Genomic DNA, 18,062 nt, shown 5'->3' on the forward strand with positions numbered 1-18,062 from the left:
AGATAATTACTATTCTCAGCTCTGTGGGCCATTTGGTCTCTGTCTTAAAACTCCTGAACTCTACGTTACAAAAGCAGCCACAGACAGCACCGTGTTCCAAGGGAACTTGATGTATATAGACATGGAAATTTGAGTTTCATATAATTTTCATGTGTGGTGGAATATTCTTCTTGGTTTTTAAAAACCATTTAAAAGCCTTAAAAATCATTCTTAGGTCTGGATTTGCCCCAAAGGCCATAGTTTGCACCCTGGGAATCAAACAACATTTCTTTTTTGTGAAAAAAAAGTATTCAGAGGGAAATTGCTGATATTTGAGCATTTTTGACTCACAAAAGTGGCCATGTCATGTGATTCAGCCTAATATTGTAAACGCATCAATATGATATTTTTGTTAGTACCTGTGATATAGAACAGAGGAGGTAGGAAGAGTGTTGACCTGATCTTGTCCAGGGGACTTGTCTTGTTCTGTGATAATCCAAATGGGCTTGTTCCATATTCCTTTCCCTTCCATATGATATAAATCCAAATTATTATACCTACATTTTATTTGTCCTACTTAAACCCTCCAGGGGCTGATGCTGGCCATGAAAACAGATGCCTCCGGAATTCAGCAAAGGGTTCCAACCCAACCCACTTGCAATGAAAGGGATAAGGGAAAATCCATTTTCCAGTGCCTGGTTATTTCCAGCCCATGTACCATGATGGAGTGATATTCAGAAATTTGTGGCAAAGTTGTCTGTGTTTCTGAGTTCATTGCCAACTTTAATATGAAGCTCTAGACTCTAGTCTTATGGTAGACATTCTTTAGGTCATCCTCAAAATGGATCATCCTGAAAATATCCTTACAAATTTGTCACAGTCTTGGACTCCTGGGATTCTTATGGTCTGTGCTATTCAGATCTCCCCTTATTCCAGAGAAAGCACTGGTTATTAAGAGGTTAGGCCCAGTGGGCCGGCTGAGTGGCTCAGTTGGTTAAGAGCTCACTCAAGAGTTTGAGCTCTGAGCAACAGCGGTTCAAGTCCAGCCCAACCTGAGCAGCAACTGAGCTGCCAACAGGTGGCAGGATGGCTCAGCTAAAAAAAAAAAAGGTTAGGCCCATGTTGTCTAGTACCATAGCCACCAGCCACATGTAGGCACTGAGCACTCAGAATAAGACCAGTCAAAATGCATACTGGATCTCAAAGACTTATTACACACAGCAAAGAATGTAAAATACTTTAGGAATATTTGTTTTATATTGATTGCATGTTGAAATAGCTTGGCTATAGTGAATTAAATAAAATATGTTACTGATATTAATTTTACCTGTTTCTCTTTGACTTTTAAAAATGAAAGGACCCAGAAGGTATTATGCTAAGTGAAATAAGTCAGACAGAGAAAAACAAAAAACATATGATTTCACTTATATGTGGAATCTAAAAAAACAAAACAAATGAATAAACAAAACATAAACAGACCCATAGAAACAGAGAACAAGATGATGGTGCCAAAGGGAAGGAGGGTGGAGGAATGAGAATAAAAATATGTGTTTAGTAGAAAATTTAAAAGGAACTATGTGGTTTGCATTATATTTCTATTGAATAGTGTGGGATTAGAGATCTGGACTGGTCAAGCTGTTGGCCTTTTGTTGCTAGACTTGGAGAAAAAGCTTTATGAGCTACCGGATTTTCAGAAATGGGGACATACAAGTCTAGCTTGTGATATTATGATTTATAATAAGAAATATATACTGGGGTGCCAAAAAATGTATACAAGTGGACATTTTGGTCAACATTGCTCAAGCAGTAGTTCACTGTAATCAGAAATGTTTGGATACTGATGGTAATCACTTTGAGCAATTCTTGTAATTGCAGAAGTCAAATGTGACTTGTATTCATCTTCTGTTATCGGTATATATTGAGTATTACAATTTTAATACAGTTTTTCTTTCTTAAAATGTGTATACATTTTTTGGCATCCTCTGTATTTAGTCTTTGTCAGTTTCTGGCACAGAGCTCCTAAATCCTTGGAATTTCCTGTGATGAGGCCATAAAAGTTGTCTTTTGTTATATTAATGAGTTGACTTTTGAACTCACCTAAGAATGGGGGCTGGTTGACAACAGAGCCAACCAACTTGGAACTTTCAGTTTCACCCCCTGATTCCTGGGGAATAGAGAGGGGCTGGAGGTTGAATCAATCATCAATGGCCAATTAGTTAATCAATCATGCCTATGTAATGAAACCTCCATAAAAACCCAAAAGGATGGATGGGGTTTGGAGAGCTTCCAGGTTAGTGAATACCTGGAGATTCAGGGAGAGTAATGCCCAAAGAGGGCATGGAAGCTCTGTACCCTTTCCCACATCCCTGGCCCTACGCATCTCTTTCATCTGGCTGCTCCTGATTAGTATCTTTTTACAATGAATTGGTGATCTAGTAAGTAAAATGTTTCTTCGGGTTCTGTGAGCCACTTTTGCAAATTAATCAAACCCAAGGAGGGTGTGTCATTGAAACTTCCAACCTATAACCCTTAACCTGTGGAATCTGATGCTGTCTCTGGGTAGATAGTGTCAGAATTGAGTTGAATTGTAAGACACCTAGTTGGTGTCCAAGAATTGCTTGTTGGTATGGGAACCCCCCCCGCCCCCCCCACATTAGAACTGGGTGTAGGACCTCTTTCAGCAGCAATCAGGTGTACCTCTTGTACTTCAGTAATATACAGCACCTTTCATGACCCTCATGTTTATAGTCTACCTGGAAGAGTCTACAATGAAGTCAGAATGTGTATGATGAGCAGTGGGAGCCAAAGCCCCTAACTCATCCAGGCTTTAGCCAAACAAAGGTTCTTTCTCTCTCTGTTCCAGGTCTCAGTGTCCTGCTGGCTCTGTCAGGGTCAGAAGCAAAGAATTCTGGAGGTGAGTCCAAGATTGTCAAAGGCCAGGGGAAAGGAAATTGGGGTCTGCAGCCTGCTTCCAGGGGAAGAAAAGAGTCCTTTGCAATGGAGAGAATATTCATCCCTGACGCCTTCTGCTGACTCTTTGGAGCTCCCAAGGACTGCTCCCCCTTCTCTGCCATCACCATCATCATCCCCATTTATTTAGCTCTTGCATTGCACCAAGCTTGGTGCTAAGCAAATTGCACACTCTGTCTCATTAAATTCTCATGACATTTCTGCAAAGAAGGTCCTGACATTATCCCCGCTTGACCAATGGCCCTCTAGAGAAGTAGCTGGCTCAAGATCACACAGCTAGCAGACACTGGACTCTTCCCTTCCTTTCCCAAAAGCCTGTGTCCCAAGTCATGCCTGGAGATAGTGTTGCTTTGCCCCATGTCTTGGGTTGGGTCCCCCCAGAAGCAGACCCTGAGATAAAGACTTGAGAACAAGCCATTCATATGGGAGGTGATCCCAAGAAGCACCAGTGAGAAGTTGGAATTCAGGTGGAAGGGCAAGAAGCCAATATTCAGGAAGTTACATGTGGGCAACTGGAGATTGACCTTCTGGGGACTGTTGGACAAAGTAAGAACCATGCCCCTTGGAGCTATTCCCCCAGGGGGGGAGGAAGCTGTTTTCTTCTATTTATTATTTAAAATTGTGGTAAAATATACATAACAAAATGTATGATCTTCACCATTTTTAAGGAATATAGTTTCTCCACATCCTACCAACATTTGTTATTCTGTTTATTAATTACATTCACATTGTCATGTAATCATCACCACCATCCATTTATAGGACATTTTTCTTCCTGCAAAACTGAAACCCTGTCTCCATTAAACAATAATTACCCATTCTCCCTCCCCCAGCCCCTGAAACCATCATTCTACTTTCTGTCTCTATGAATTTGACTACTCTAGGGACCTCATATGAGTGGAACCATATAACATTTGTCCTTTTGTGATGAGCTTATTTACTTATCATAATGCCTTCAAGGTTCATCTATGTTGTAGCATGTGTTGGAATTTCCTACTTTTTTTAAAGCTGAATAATATTCTATTTTCTGGATGGACCACATTTTGTTTATCCGTTCATCCATTGATGGACACTTGGGTGGCTTCCACCTTTTGGCTGTTGTGAATAATGCTGCTACGAACATAGGTATACAAATATCTCTTCAAGGCCCTGCTTTCAATTCTTTTGGATATATACCCATAAATAGAATTGCTGGATCATATGGTAATTCTGATTTTTATTTTAGAAATTACCATACTGTTTTCCACAACAGCTATACCATTTTACATTCCTACCAGCAATGCACTAGGATTACAAGTTCTCCACATCTACCAACACTTGTTATTCTCTGATTATTTTTGTTAGTAAGAGAGCTGGGTTTTTTAATGCACTGACTCTTGTCAGTCACTTGGAGGAGAAAACATTGCTTTTCTGTCATGTGGTGAGCAAAGAGGACTCTGGTGGCCAAAGAAAACCTTCAGGTAAAGAAACCCAGGTGCTGACAGAGAAGTTCTCCTGTCAGGCAAAAGTGGTGTTGATGGCAGAGGTGGGACATGGGTAGGACAGTTTGAGCTTCTGAATTCAGTATGGGATGGGTGCAAAGAGGATGCCAACAGAGCTGGTCCCTAGAGGACATTGTTTTGACCACAGCATCTGGTACATCATAGGTGCTCAATGAATATTTCTTGAGTAAATGAATAAGCAAATGAATGAAAGGATCTTGTGTTCCCTGCAGCTTCCTGTCCTCCGTGCCCTGAACATGCCAGCTGCTTCAACAATACCCAGTGTGCTTGTAAAGATGGGTTTCAGTCCGCGTCTGGGAGGAGGTACTTCCTTGAAGCTAATGAGACGTGTGAAGGTAGGATGTAATCCACACCCATTTTGGAGTTTGGAAGGGGGCAGGGGCTTCCTTCTATGCCTTAAACACTGTGATTTGTAGGGGTGATAGTAATGCAAAGATGCAAGAATGTTACAAGATAGAAAATATCAGAGCTGTCTCAATGCCTTTAGAGAAGCCTCTACAGCTTGTACCCCTCCCACTCTCATTCTGCTGCTGGCTTAATCCTTGGTTTTTCTTTAGAGGAAGATGGAGTTCCCAGGATCCTGGGATCTTGAAGGTTAAAGCACTGGTACTTTTGTTTGTTTGTTTGCCTGAGGGTTTCACAAGGGAAGGGATCATCTCTGTTTTGTTCATTGCTGCATGCCTAGCACAGAGAATAACGTTGTCGCATAGCAGACGCCCAATAAAAATGTGTTGATCAAGAGAAGAAATTAATAAATGAATATCTTGACACTTGATATCTTCCATGATCTGGCCCCAACTTGGTTTTCCAGTTTCACTTTTTACTACTCCCGTCTGCTCCAGCCAAATCTTTTCTCATTTCCACAAATTCTAAAGGTCAATTTGAATACCAGAGTAAATTAGCACTCCTGAATATCTGATTGGTAGAACTGAATGTTTTATTGAGGGAGTTGTAGTGTCAATTCAGAAGGTGAAGCAGAAAATGGTAGATTATTTAGGATTCATTTTATTTTATTGTGTCAAAATATAAGATAAAATTTACCATTTTAACTACTTTTAGGAGTATCTTTCAGTGGTATTAAATAGTTACATTGTTGTGCAACTATCATCATCATCCATCCACAGAATTTTTTCATATTCTCAAACTGAAATTCTGTCCCTATTAAACACTAATTCCCCCATCTCCCCCAGCTCCTCGCCCCACCATCTACTTTCTATCTGCTAATTTGACTCCTCTAGGGACCTCCTATAAGTGGAATCATACAATATTGGATGTATCTATTTTTTTAACTTTTTATTTTAAAATGGTTTTAGACATAAAGAAAAATTACAAAAATAGCACAATGAATTCCTTATTTCCTTCACCCAGATCCCCTAAGGTTAACCAAGGACATGACCACAGCACCATGATCAATGATATTTACTGAAATACTGTATTCAAATTTCATTAGTTTTTCCTCTAATGTCCTTTTTTTCTGTTCCAAGAACCATTTCAGGGTCCCACATTGCCTTTGTCAGGATCCTTAGTCTTGTCTAATCTGTGACAGATCCTCAGTCTTTCCTTATCTTCTGTGGCTTTCACACTTTTGATAGGACACCATAGATCCCCTTCAACACTGTTTTTTTGCTTAAGTTTATCCTGTAAATTACTCCAAACTGGTTCATAGAGATCTTCCCCACTCTCTTTTTTACAGCTGTGGGATGAACCATAGTTTATTCAACCCTCTCCTACATATGGGTATTTAAGTCGTTCCCAATATTTAGGCTGTTTCCACTATTTGTGAAGATGTGTTTTTAGGATATAGTCCTAGAATTGAAATATCTGTCAAGAGGTAAATCCTTACATATTTTGATTAGATATTCCAAACTTAATTCCAGAAAAGGTGTACCAATTTGCATTCCAACAGCAACACACAAGAGCGCCTGTCTTCCCACATTGTTGCCAACAGAACCTGTCCAGTGATATGACATAGCATCATTATCAGATTGTAAAGCTCCATGTGTATTGGGTCTATTTCTGGACCTTTAGTCTATTCCACTAGTCTATTTATCTATTCATGTACCAGCATCTCATTGTTCTTTTGTTTATTTTTGAGGCTTTGTAGTATGTTTTCATGTCTGGTAAGGCTAGCCCCCACCTCATAGGTTTTCTGGCCATTCTTGCATAATAGTATCAACTCATCTCATTCCATAAAATACGTGTAGATATTTTTTATTGGGATCGTCATAGATTTATAAATTAACTTCAGGAGAACTATCATACTATCCAGTCATCTTATCCAAGAGTAGATGTTGTTCTGGGTACATTTTTTAACAATGGTGAGTAGTAGAGATTCCGCAGGCCATGGAAAATGGTATAGTTCTACAAGAATGAAAAGTGATATTTTCTCTTGATTCCCAGATATTGATGAGTGTAAGACCGGACTGGCAAAGTGCAAGCAGCACTCATATTGCAGAAATGAAATCGGACATTACAGCTGCAGCTGTATCCAAGACAGTTTGATCTTCAAAGTGCTGTCTTTTTTCATTAACTTGAATCCAGAATGCAACGGTAAGAACCTCCACTACTCTCTCCACCATGAACGAGGAGGGGCAGGGAAAGACTTTGAGAGTTCCACTGATGTCAGGCCAGGGTCAGAGAGCAGAGCTCTGTCCTGGCCCTGTCCTTCGTCCCGTTGTTGTCCTTGGTAATTTTTTCCCAGAAGAGCTTACTCAAGCCCATGGTATTAATCACCATCTCTACGTCACTGCTTTAAAATTTTATGTGTCTTTCCCTGGCTTCCAAAATGACATCTTTAGTTTTCTACTGGATTTCTCTACTTTTTTTCTCTCTCACTCACTTTTAAATTCAATTTCTACATCTGTCTATCTCTCTATATACTAAAACCCATGAGTTCATGCCAATAACTCCAATTCAAATCCAACACCAGGGTTTGATCTAGCCTTCCCTCTTTCCTTATTTGTGACTTCTTTCTTCAACATTGAAAAACTCGGTTCTCACTATCCACAACCTATTGACTTATTTGTTCATTTCTAGTATAATTCCATGTTTTGAGTTAGACAGTTGGAATTGACTTCGGCATTACCACTTACCAGCTGACTTTTGGGTAATGACTAGCTTCTATATGCCTCATCTGTAAGTGGAAAGAAGTATAGTACCATCAGCTGAATTGCTGCATAACAAAAGACCCCAATGTAAGTGATTTAAAACAACACATATTTATTGTTTCCCAGTCTGGGTAGGCCAGGAATTGAGGCATGGCTTACCTGGTCCTCCGCTTCAGAGTTTCTCACAGTTATAATCAAAGTACTGGCCAGAGATGCAGTTTTATCTGAAGGTTTGTCTGCTTTCAGGCTCACTCGCATGATTGCTGGCCAGATTCAGTTCTTTGAAAGCTATTGGACTGAAGGCCTCAGTTCCTTTCTGGTGGCTAATGAGAGGCTGCCCTCCGTTCTTAGCTACATCGGACTCTCTGGTATGCTTTATTATAACAAGTGTTGACTGAAAAATAATATCAACTAAGTGTTTTGTCACCAAAAAAGATTTATTTTGGAAAAAGAAAGTGTTGTAACCCAGTGCATACAGACATGGCAAGTCACATACACACTCTGGGCTGTGTGCCAAAATGGAGGAGTATTTATAGACTAGAAAAGGAAGTTAGAACTGTAGCCTTTATTATAAGAGTTCTTCCTGTCGGGTTCCCGCATGTAGGTTTCTCACGATTACACAGAGTGTGAGAACTTCCATAAGCCCTAGTTCCTCCTTTAGACCCTCCTGACTGATTATGTTTGTTTAATGTTCCAGTTCATCTTTATCACAAGCACATGAGAATAGCCAGAAAGAGAGTGTGGATGAAACAGAAATCATAGTCCTTCATAACCTAACCTCAGAAGTGACACCCTTTTCACTTGTGCTGTATTCTAGTCACTAGAAATGAGTTGCGGGGTCCAGTCAGGGGAAGAATTAATTCACAGACAAGGGCATGAATAAAGGGATGTGAGGCAAAGATCACTGAGAGTCATTTCAGGAACCTGCTTACCTCACCTACTGGGTGCAGTACCATCCCTCCAACTTCATGTCCACACATGAAACCTGTAAACGTGATCTTACTTGGAAATAGAGTCTTTGCAGATAAAATCAAATCAAGATCACGTCATACTAGATTAAGGTGGGTCCTAAATCCAATAAGACTGGTGTCCTTATAAGAGGGGAATTTGGACTTAGGGACCCACACACAGAGGGACATGTAAAGATAGAAGCATAGATTGGAGTCATGCTGCCATAAGCCAAGGGACATCAAAGATTGCTGACAACTACTAGGAGCTAGAAGCAGCAAAGAAGGGTCTTCCTTAAAGCCTTCAGAGGGACCATGGCCCTGCTGACACCTTGATTTTGGGCTTTTAGTTTCCAGAACCATGAGAGAATAAATTCCCATTGTTTTAAGCCACACAGTTTGTGGTACTTTGTTACAGCAGTCCTAGGAAACTAATATGCTTTACCTATGATTATTAAGCCACGTAAAATATTTAGTGCAATGCTAGGCACTAAGAAGGCTCAATTAATATTAGCAATTATGCTACATAACTCTGTTCTAGAAACTTCTGTGTTCCTTTAAATGAGATAATGTATATAAAAGCACTTCAGATATTGTGCTATGTAGACAATGGCAGGTATTGTTTCTGTTTCCATATTATTAGCTCAGTTAATACCTATTCTTTTGGAAAGCCTTCTCTGCACCCCTGGTATGCTGGGGCCTCTTCTGTATACGCCTAAGTCATCGTGTTCTATTTATTAACATCTTAGATCCTTGCAATCTCTTAATTATTTATTTGTAATTATTGGCTTAGTGATTTTCCTACCAGACTGCAAACAAGGGAATTCACTTTGTCTCTTTGTCAATCTCGACACATAGCATTTGGCATTATGTCTGGCTTTTAGTAGTTTCTCAATAAATACTATTGACTGGGGCCGGCTGAGTAGCGCGTTGGTTAAGAGCTGGCTTAAGATGCCAGAGGTCCCCGGTTCGGATCCCACATATGAGGGCCAGTGACACTGCCCTCTACAGCTAAGATGCTGAACAACAGCTCAACCTGGAGCTGGGCTGCCATGAGTCGCCGGCGACGGCGTAGGCTGCAGCCCCTGCTGCAGTGGGTTGCCATGGGCTACCGTGTGTAGCCAGCAGCCAGCGTGAGTGGCCAGCAGCCGCCGTGAGCGGCCGTCCAGAAGCCAGCGACTGATCTGCCTCGCCCAGGAAGAGCGCAATGATGGTGCCAACTTGGGCCAGTGAAGCAACGTCCTCCACAACTAGACTGAAGAACAAAACGACAGCAACTTGTCTGTTCCCCTTCCCCCAATTCCCCAGCACTGTTCCCATCCCCCGCAATTCCCCAATAAAAATCTTAAAATAAATAAATAAATAAATAAATACATACATACATACATACATACATACTATTGACTGAATGATTGAACTGAAAGCCCCATCCTGATTCCCTTTTATTCTACTGTAGGAGACATTTGGGACTTTTTAGAGGGAAACTAGGATAGGTTGTGGAAGCATCAGGGAAAGACCCAACTTGAGGGTGCTTGGAAGAAGAGACATGTGCCAGGGTGCATTATCTCCCACATTCAATTAAACAACTCTTTTTTTTTTTTCCAGAGAAACCTGTTGAGGAGACACAGATGATTTGGGTGAGTAAGGTGAAGCTAGGTTTAGGAAATAGCTGAATAGTCTTAGCATGTCATTCTCCTGCTCAAACACTACCACAGCTCCCTATGACGTTTAAAATACAGCATTTCTCATGCAGGAGTGATTTTTGTCCTCTGTCTCGGGGGCCGATATCTGGCAATGTCTGGGGACATTTTTGGTTGGCACAACTAGGGTGCTACTGGCATCTAGTGGGTGGAGGCCAGGGATGCTGCCAAACATCTTATAAAGCCCAGGACAGCCTCCCACAACCATTATCTGGTGTCAAATGTCAATTCAGAAGATTGAGAAACCCTGGGAAAGGGTTTAATGCCTCAGCGGTCATTCAGACTTGCATCAAGCATTTAGAGCCTCATTCCACCTGCTCACCACCTCCCACTCCCTATCTTTCTCCATAAGGCACTCTTTGTAGGTTCTAGATATCTCATCCTTTAAGCCTTCACTTAGCATAATACCCTCTAGGTCCATGCATATTGTCACAAATAATAAGATTTTATTCTTTTTTATGGATGAGTAATATTCCATTGTATGTATAAACCCCATATTCTTTATCCATTAGTCTTTAGGTTGGAGCATTTAATCCATTTACATTTATAAATATTTTCTCATAAATACAATGGCGCTAAGGATACATCCTTCACAGGGCTGTATGTGATAAATGAGAAAACACATATCGGGCTGATCGCACAGAGCCTAGTAGCACCTTAATCAATATTATTGTCTCCTGGGTCCACCAAACCACCTACGCATATTTCTGCTTCCTTAAGTTTCCATAAGAGTCTACCTAATTAGCTTTGTTTCCTTGAAAGACCAATCTAAAGAACAATGGAAGCAAAGAGTACATTGCAAAAAAGGCTACGCAACTACTTCAAAGCGTGGAATCAAGCATATTGAATGAGAGTTTTGCTTCTCCAGGAAAGCATGAAGATCCTGTGCTTAATATAGGTAAGAAACACTGACTATTTTCCTTATAGCCAAGAAATTTTATGAGGGTGATCTTTCAACAGACTTTGTGTTTATATGATGTGGAAAGAGTTCACTTAAAGGATTCTTACCAAATACAGAAGATCTGCTCCCAGGTGACTATTTTCTTGGAAATCTTTTAGATGTTAAGCTTCTTCAGTACATACCATTTAAATTAGTTTGCCCTTTAATTATTGTACGGTAAAGGTTTAATTTGCCTGCCCTAGTTCCAGCTCTAGAAAGCATGACTATTTCCTCTCTCCCTCTGAGTTGGGCGTCCAGTGTGTGTTGCTCAGGCCATTTTGACCATTTCATCCTCACTAGGAAGAGACATGGAGGGGAGTGCTATCTGGTCTACCTTGCATGCAGAAAATGAAGTCACCAGTAGGGGGTCTTTCAAAGAAGGGAATTCTTCCCCAAGTTTCTTAGGCATAAAAAGTGAGGCAAGAAAGACTCACTTTCTGAATGTTTCCAGTCTATGAAACCAAGAGGTGCAATGAGACAAGTGAGAAGACTGTTCTGGAAGCTGGAAATAACACAATGGATCTGAACTGCACTGACGCTTTCAAAGGAAACACAGGAGGTACTGTGTGTAAGATGGAGTGCCTTGACCTTCAAATTCTAGGCTCTGTTGTCTCATTTCTAAGTGACTGGGCCAAGGGGTGGGGACTTGCAAAGTTTTCAATTCCAATTCACCAAATTGTAGACCCCCCTACAAAACGATTTCTCTTATGTTTTCCTCAGATAGGAGTACGGTTGCACTTATTGCTTATCAGTCTCTTGGGGATATTCTAAATGGATCCTTTTTTAACAATAGAAGAGGAGCAATGGAAGTGAAGCTGAACTCTCATGTTGTGAGTGGCACCATTGGTATGAAGGAAAAAGTTTATCTGTCTAAACCTGTGTTCCTGACCTTCAAACATACTCAGGTGAGAAAAACCCAGGGCTGGTTCTCTCTGCATTACCTTAAAGGGCTGTATTATCAGGGTCCTGGCAGGCAACCAAATACAGCTCTGATCATTCAGGATTAAGAGAAATGACAAGAAATATTGAGGCATCCAGAGAAGCTATTATCACATTTATGCCTAAAAAGGCAGTAGAGAGATGAGCATCATCAAGCCCAATGAAGGCTGGGGGCATGAAGGAAGGATTGCCCTACAGATAGCCAGCAGCAGGAAAGGTGTCTGGAAGAAATACCTGGCCTCCATCTTCTCTCATCCAATGATCTCTCACCTGTTCCTCTCATTGGTTCTACCAGTGACAAGCAGCCTGGGTAAAGCACTTCATAAATGTCAATTCCTGGGACTCTGAGATGACCAGAGCAGGGCAGAATCAATGAAGAATAAAGCCCACAGCAGGTGTGGCATGAAACTCTTCCCTACAAGTGTTCCAGATGATGGGGTTTTCTTAATCCAGCTCCCAACCCTGTGTATCCTTGACCAACTTATTAAGTTGAAATTACAAAACCAAAAAGACAGCCACTTTCATGCTATTCTCTTTGCAGCCTAGTGTTGTAAGAGCCAAACATTTGTGTGTCTCCTGGAAAGAATCGGAAGAGGGAGGCAGCTGGTCAACGGAGGGCTGCACTCATGTGGGCAGTACTGAGTCTTACACCAAATGCAAGTGCTTCCACCTTTCCAGCTTTGCTGTCCTCATGGCTCTTGCTCCTAAGGTACGAAGATTCATGGTCCCTTCCTGTGAATCTGAGTGTGTCCAGGAAACTGTGGGGTCCTCCTCTCCATGTCTTAGAAAAAGACTCAAGATATGGAATCAAGTGGAAGTAGCTTACTTGAGAGGTAGTTCCAGGAAGTACCAGCAGGGGACTAGAGAAGTGAAATGGGAAAGGGACAGAAGCCATGCCGAAGGCATTATCAAGGCAGTTACCCCTGTGGGTAACTGGAGCTTAATTCCCTCTGGGGGAGTCTGAGAGTCAATGTAGTTCATTCTAACTAAATAGAGAGAAAGCTGAGGTATTTATACACCACCTCCTTCTGGTCATTAATTGAAAGCTTTATCCATGGGACAATCAATTCTCTGACACTTCCATGGGCATGGGCAGAATGAGCTCAAGCTAATAGAGGAAGCCCTCAGAAATTGGAAAGTTGGGTTATCAGCCCCTATAGTGGAAGGGTCCAAAGTAACCTGGGATCAAAAGCATCTGTTCCTCTGCAAGAGAGAGTTATACCTCAACCTTCCTAGTCAGACCAGAGAAAGGCAACTGACTGACACCAGTGAAAAGGCACAGCCCCCTGAACTTTTCATGTCCCAACCACATGTAGGATAATTCAGGTTAAAAAAAAATGTATCTAATTTCTTCCCTTATTTCTTTTTAGTTCCCATTTATTGAATATTTACTATAAGAATATTTACTGTATGTAATCATTATGTTGCATACTTACATGTATGGCCTCATTTTATTCATTCAATGAGTTCATATATGCGTGCTTCCATGTGTCAGATGCTGCTCTAGTCACTGCAAATATATCAGGGAACAAGGCAGATAAAGAAATCCTAGCATTGCTGGAGGCTAATTTTGAGTGCGGTGTTGTCCAACAGGATCACCAGTCACATGTAGCTATTGAGCACTTGAAATGTGGCTAGTGTGACTGAAGAAACAAAATTCTTAATTTTATTTAATTTTAATTTATTTAAGTGAAGAAGCAGTGTAAAACATTTTCCCATCAAATACAACTTTATTTTTCAGTAGGACTACACTTCCCTTTCACCATTAAAAAGATAGCATCTGAATTGAGATGTGTTGTAAGTGTAAAATATACACTGGATTTCAAAGGCTTAATATGAAAAAAAAGAATTTCATATATCTCATTAATAATGGTTTTACATTAATTGTAATTTGGACAGATTATATTTTTATTATATTATTATATTCAACGTTTTGAACTAAAAATACTTTGAACATATACTATTAAATTAATTTGACCAGTTTCATTTTACATTTTAGAACTATGGCTACTAAAAAATTTAAGTTACACATGGCTCACATATTTCTGTTGGACAGTGCTAGTCCAGTGGAGTCAGTTTTTCAACAGCCCTGTGTGGTAAATGATCTTATGTTCCCATTTTGAAGATGGGGACACCACGTCTCAGAGCAGTTAAGTCACTGATCTAAGGGGCTGAACTGGGAAACCCATCTGACTCCCCATCAGGAACGTAAATGCAGAGCTGGAGACTATAACAGATCTCTCCTTTGGTGGCTCATAGGCAGACCGCGCCCTGGCTGTGATCACCTACGTGGGGCTGAGCCTGTCTGTGCTGTGCCTCCTCCTGGCGGCCCTCACCTTCCTGCTGTGCAAAGCCATCCAGAACACCAGCACCTCCCTCCACCTGCAGCTCTCCATCTGCCTCTTCCTGGCCAACCTGCTCTTCCTCACGGGGATTAATCAAACTGAACCGAAGGTAGGTGATTTAACCAAATTACCTCACTGTCATAAACAAACCTACCCATCTTGTCTTGAGGAAAGCTGGGGAAAGAGACAGTAATTGGCAGGAATAAAAAGCAAGAGTTCCCATTTCAGCTCCCCTCCTGTATAACTTTAACAAGACCTGTACTTTCTGAGGAGACATTTAGCAAAGTGATTGAGAGTCAAACTTGATGGTATAGATAGGGTTACAATAGCTGCTCAAACAAATGAACTCAAAATTTCAGTGGCTAATCACACGAACAGTTAATTTTCCCTTATATATCAGTAGAGGGTGAGAAAACAGGTTTGAAGGGTGTCTATCCTCCAACCTCAAGCTGATTGGAGGCTCTTCTATTTCCCATACACAGCTTCTAGGGTCATCCTGGGGTCCATTCCATTCTAGGCAACTGGAAAGCAACACGAGCACGGTGGAGTCCCATGAGGGAGCTTCACATGGGCCACCTCAGGAGGGGGTGTTTATCACTTCCTCTCATATTCCATTGGCTAGAGCTCCCATCACATGGTCACACCTAACTGCAAGAGTCCCGGGAACTGTAATGTCTGGCTGAGAAGTCATGTCCTAGTGACAGATCTATATTCCAGAACGGACGCATGGAGGGAGGCTTGAGCTTTTGGTGGACAGTGTCTTTGCTACATAATCTGCCCCTGAATCTCACCTCTCCATCCTACTCACTATATGACCATGTTGAAGTGACTCCCCTTTTTTAAACTTCTTCTCTAAAACAGGGGCATCACCATGGGGCTCTAGTAAGGACTTAGCAAGATCAAACATAATCTGGATTAATCACACAGAGAACAATGTTAGCTTTTATTTTCATCATGATAATGATCACCATCACATCCAGGAATATTTGGAACTAAATGTTCTCCAAAGCTCCTTTTAATCCTGAAAGTCTATGAACTCACAGCCAGCGGGTTATGAAAACACTATTATTTTTCCTAAAATCCATCATGGATTTAAGAGCTGCTCCCCTGGCATCCATTCCTTGGCACTTCTGGTTTGCCCCCATGCATGGGGTAAGCAGACTTCCACAGCCAGTAAAAGCCCCTAGAAAGGTGTTGCCCCAGGCAAAATGTCACAAGTATTGGAATTGAAATTCCAGACCAGCATCCAGGCACTGATAAGTGCTGAGGATAGAATCAGGTGTAAACGACATCGTCACCCCCTTTCTAACTCTCCTCTTCCCTGCAGGTGCTGTGCTCCATCATCGCAGGCGTGTTTCACTACCTCTACCTGGCCTCCTTCACCTGGATGCTCTTTGAAGGGCTGCATCTCTTCCTCACCGTCAGGAACCTCAGGGTGGCCAACTACACCAGCACAGGCAGATTCAAGAAGAGGTTCATGTACCCTTTGGGCTACGGGATTCCAGCTCTGATTGTGGCTGTGTCTGCATCAGTAGGACACGAAAATTACGGAACATACACTCAGTAAGCATGATGAGTGTGTTTAAGGTAGAAGTGGTGTCCATGGCCAATCCATGATCTGAAATCAAAATACATTTCTTTAAAAATCCATTTTCTGATTTTGACTTATACTTCAAACCAGCCCTTTCTTAAACCTGAATTCTATTTTCTCTTAAAAATCCCTAGAGCTGTGGTTCTCAGCATTTTGGGGGTTGGGTCCCTTTAAGAATTTGGGTGACATCCGGAGCCTATTTCCACAGACAAATGTATGTACACACAAAATTTTGAACACAACTTCATGAAATTCAGGGGCAAGAAAGCAAGTTCATGACCCCACATTAAGAACCTGTGGACTCTATGTTCTGCAGGATTCTATAAGGGTAGGCTAAGCAGGTTGAGATTAATCTTCAAAATGTAAAGAATAACAATAGCAACAACTCTCGAAGGCCTGTGATGCATCCGAGATAATGCTTTCTATATGCAGTATCTCATCTTCTCCCATTAAGTCGGCATTGTTTATCACCTCGTGTGCAGGACCTCTGGGCCTTAGTGCATCTAATAAACGTTTTCAAAGTCACATCTGAAAAGAGAGTAAGTCAGAATTCCCAAGGCAGGTTCTTCATAGCCATGTTTTGCTGCCTCACTAAAGAAGTTTGGAAACCTCTGCAAAGCTAGTTGAAAAAGTTAGTATTTTGGCAATGGGACTTGGGTTAGGAAGTAGGTGTGCATGTGCTAAAACATCATGTAGGAGGCTTTCCTTCTTGAAGTAAAAAAGATGCTCTGTCTCTAAATTTGAATCCTATGTCCTGCCAGAATGATTCTGGAGATGATAGGGTAGATCAGGGGTTGGCAAACTTTCTATAAAGGGACAGATAGTAACTATATTTCACCTTTGCAGACCACGTGGTCTTTGTGGCAATGACTCAAATTGCCCTGTGGTGTGAAAGCAGCCGAATCATAGACAATAAGTAAATGAATGAGTGTGGCTGTGTTTCAATAAAATTGAATTTATAAAAACAAGAGGTGGACTGGATTTGGCCTGTGGGCCATAGTTTGCAACCCTTGGAATAAAACTAAGTGTGGGAGCATTTCTGTCCACTGAGTGTTGGCAGTTGCTTGTTACTTTTGCCAGTTTCATCGTGCCAGGTCCCCTCTTTCAGAATGTTATACTACCTTTGCCAACATAAGGCATGACAGAATGCAAAGTCTTTTGGCAACAGAGTCCTTGGTACATGGAATATGCTTAACTAATGTTTGTATTTTTATAGCTGTAGTTAAATTATTATTTTTACTCTCTTTCTTATTATAGTAATTATTATTATTAGGACACCTACGTTTATTGAGCCTTTAGTCTTTGCCAGGAACTGTATCAAAACAGTGCAAAAACACTGTGCACATTATCTCATTTAATCTTTTCTATATGAGGAAGACTTCGATGAAAACAATCAAAGAAGATTCAAATAAATGGAGAGATACTCCATGTTCATGGATAGAAAGACTCCATATTGTCAAGAAGATATTTCTTCTCAATTTGACCTATAGGTTCAATGCATTCACAGTCAAAATCCCAGAGAATTATTTTGTGGATATTAACAAACTGATTCTAATGTCTACATGGAAAGGCACAAGACCCAGAATAGCTGACACAATATTGAAGGAGAGGAACAAAGTCAGAGGATTGACCCTATCTGACTTCAAGACTTGGTCGATAGCCACAGTAATCATTTAATCTTTTCAATAATTCTGTTGGCCTTGTTTTACACTTGGGGAAACTGAGGCTCAGGGCATACAGTCTTGTGTCAGATGAACACCCATGTCCGATTCCATCTAAAATTCAGGTCTGACCTAAATAGCTCCTGGCACTGCTCAGATTTTGCTACAGGAGCCTGAATTGAAGTCCTTTGTCTTCTGAGAAATAAGCAGTTAATCCTTATCTTTCTCACAACAGCTGCTGGCTCAAGCTTGATAAAGGGTTCATGTGGAGCTTCATGGGGCCAGTGGCCATCATTATCTTGGTAGGTGACCATTGATGATGATTTATTATTGTGCCTGCCCTGGGTTGACCCAGCATAGAGACAGTGTTTCTTATCTTAT

The 18,062-nt window shown here is 41.1% G+C and overlaps 1 protein-coding gene across 5 annotated transcripts in view; it reads left to right on the forward strand.

Annotated features, from left to right (window-relative positions):
* Positions 1–18,062, forward strand: part of LOC109396047 (adhesion G protein-coupled receptor E4-like) — an 88,453-nt gene that overhangs the window by 8,499 nt on the left and 61,892 nt on the right. For 4 of the 5 annotated variants that reach the window (XM_019667583.1, XM_019667587.1, XM_019667585.1 and 1 more), the window contains exons 3-13: positions 2,843–2,893; positions 4,664–4,786; positions 6,852–7,001; positions 10,111–10,142; positions 10,968–11,103; positions 11,597–11,704; positions 11,866–12,050; positions 12,626–12,793; positions 14,344–14,538; positions 15,757–15,992; positions 17,917–17,983. In XM_019667583.1, coding sequence (XP_019523128.1) covers positions 2,843–2,893; positions 4,664–4,786; positions 6,852–7,001; positions 10,111–10,142; positions 10,968–11,103; positions 11,597–11,704; positions 11,866–12,050; positions 12,626–12,793; positions 14,344–14,538; positions 15,757–15,992; positions 17,917–17,983 — 1,451 coding nt within the window. Of the gene's footprint in view, positions 1–2,842; positions 2,894–4,663; positions 4,787–6,851; positions 7,002–7,804; positions 7,927–10,110; positions 10,143–10,967; positions 11,104–11,596; positions 11,705–11,865; positions 12,051–12,625; positions 12,794–14,343; positions 14,539–15,756; positions 15,993–17,916; positions 17,984–18,062 lie in introns of those variants that run through there. The other variant, XM_019667586.1, reaches the window with a different exon arrangement.

The sequence above is a fragment of the Hipposideros armiger genome, unplaced genomic scaffold (genome assembly GCF_001890085.2).
Source record: "Hipposideros armiger isolate ML-2016 unplaced genomic scaffold, ASM189008v1 scaffold_502, whole genome shotgun sequence".
NCBI classification, from domain to species: Eukaryota; Metazoa; Chordata; class Mammalia; order Chiroptera; family Hipposideridae; genus Hipposideros; species Hipposideros armiger.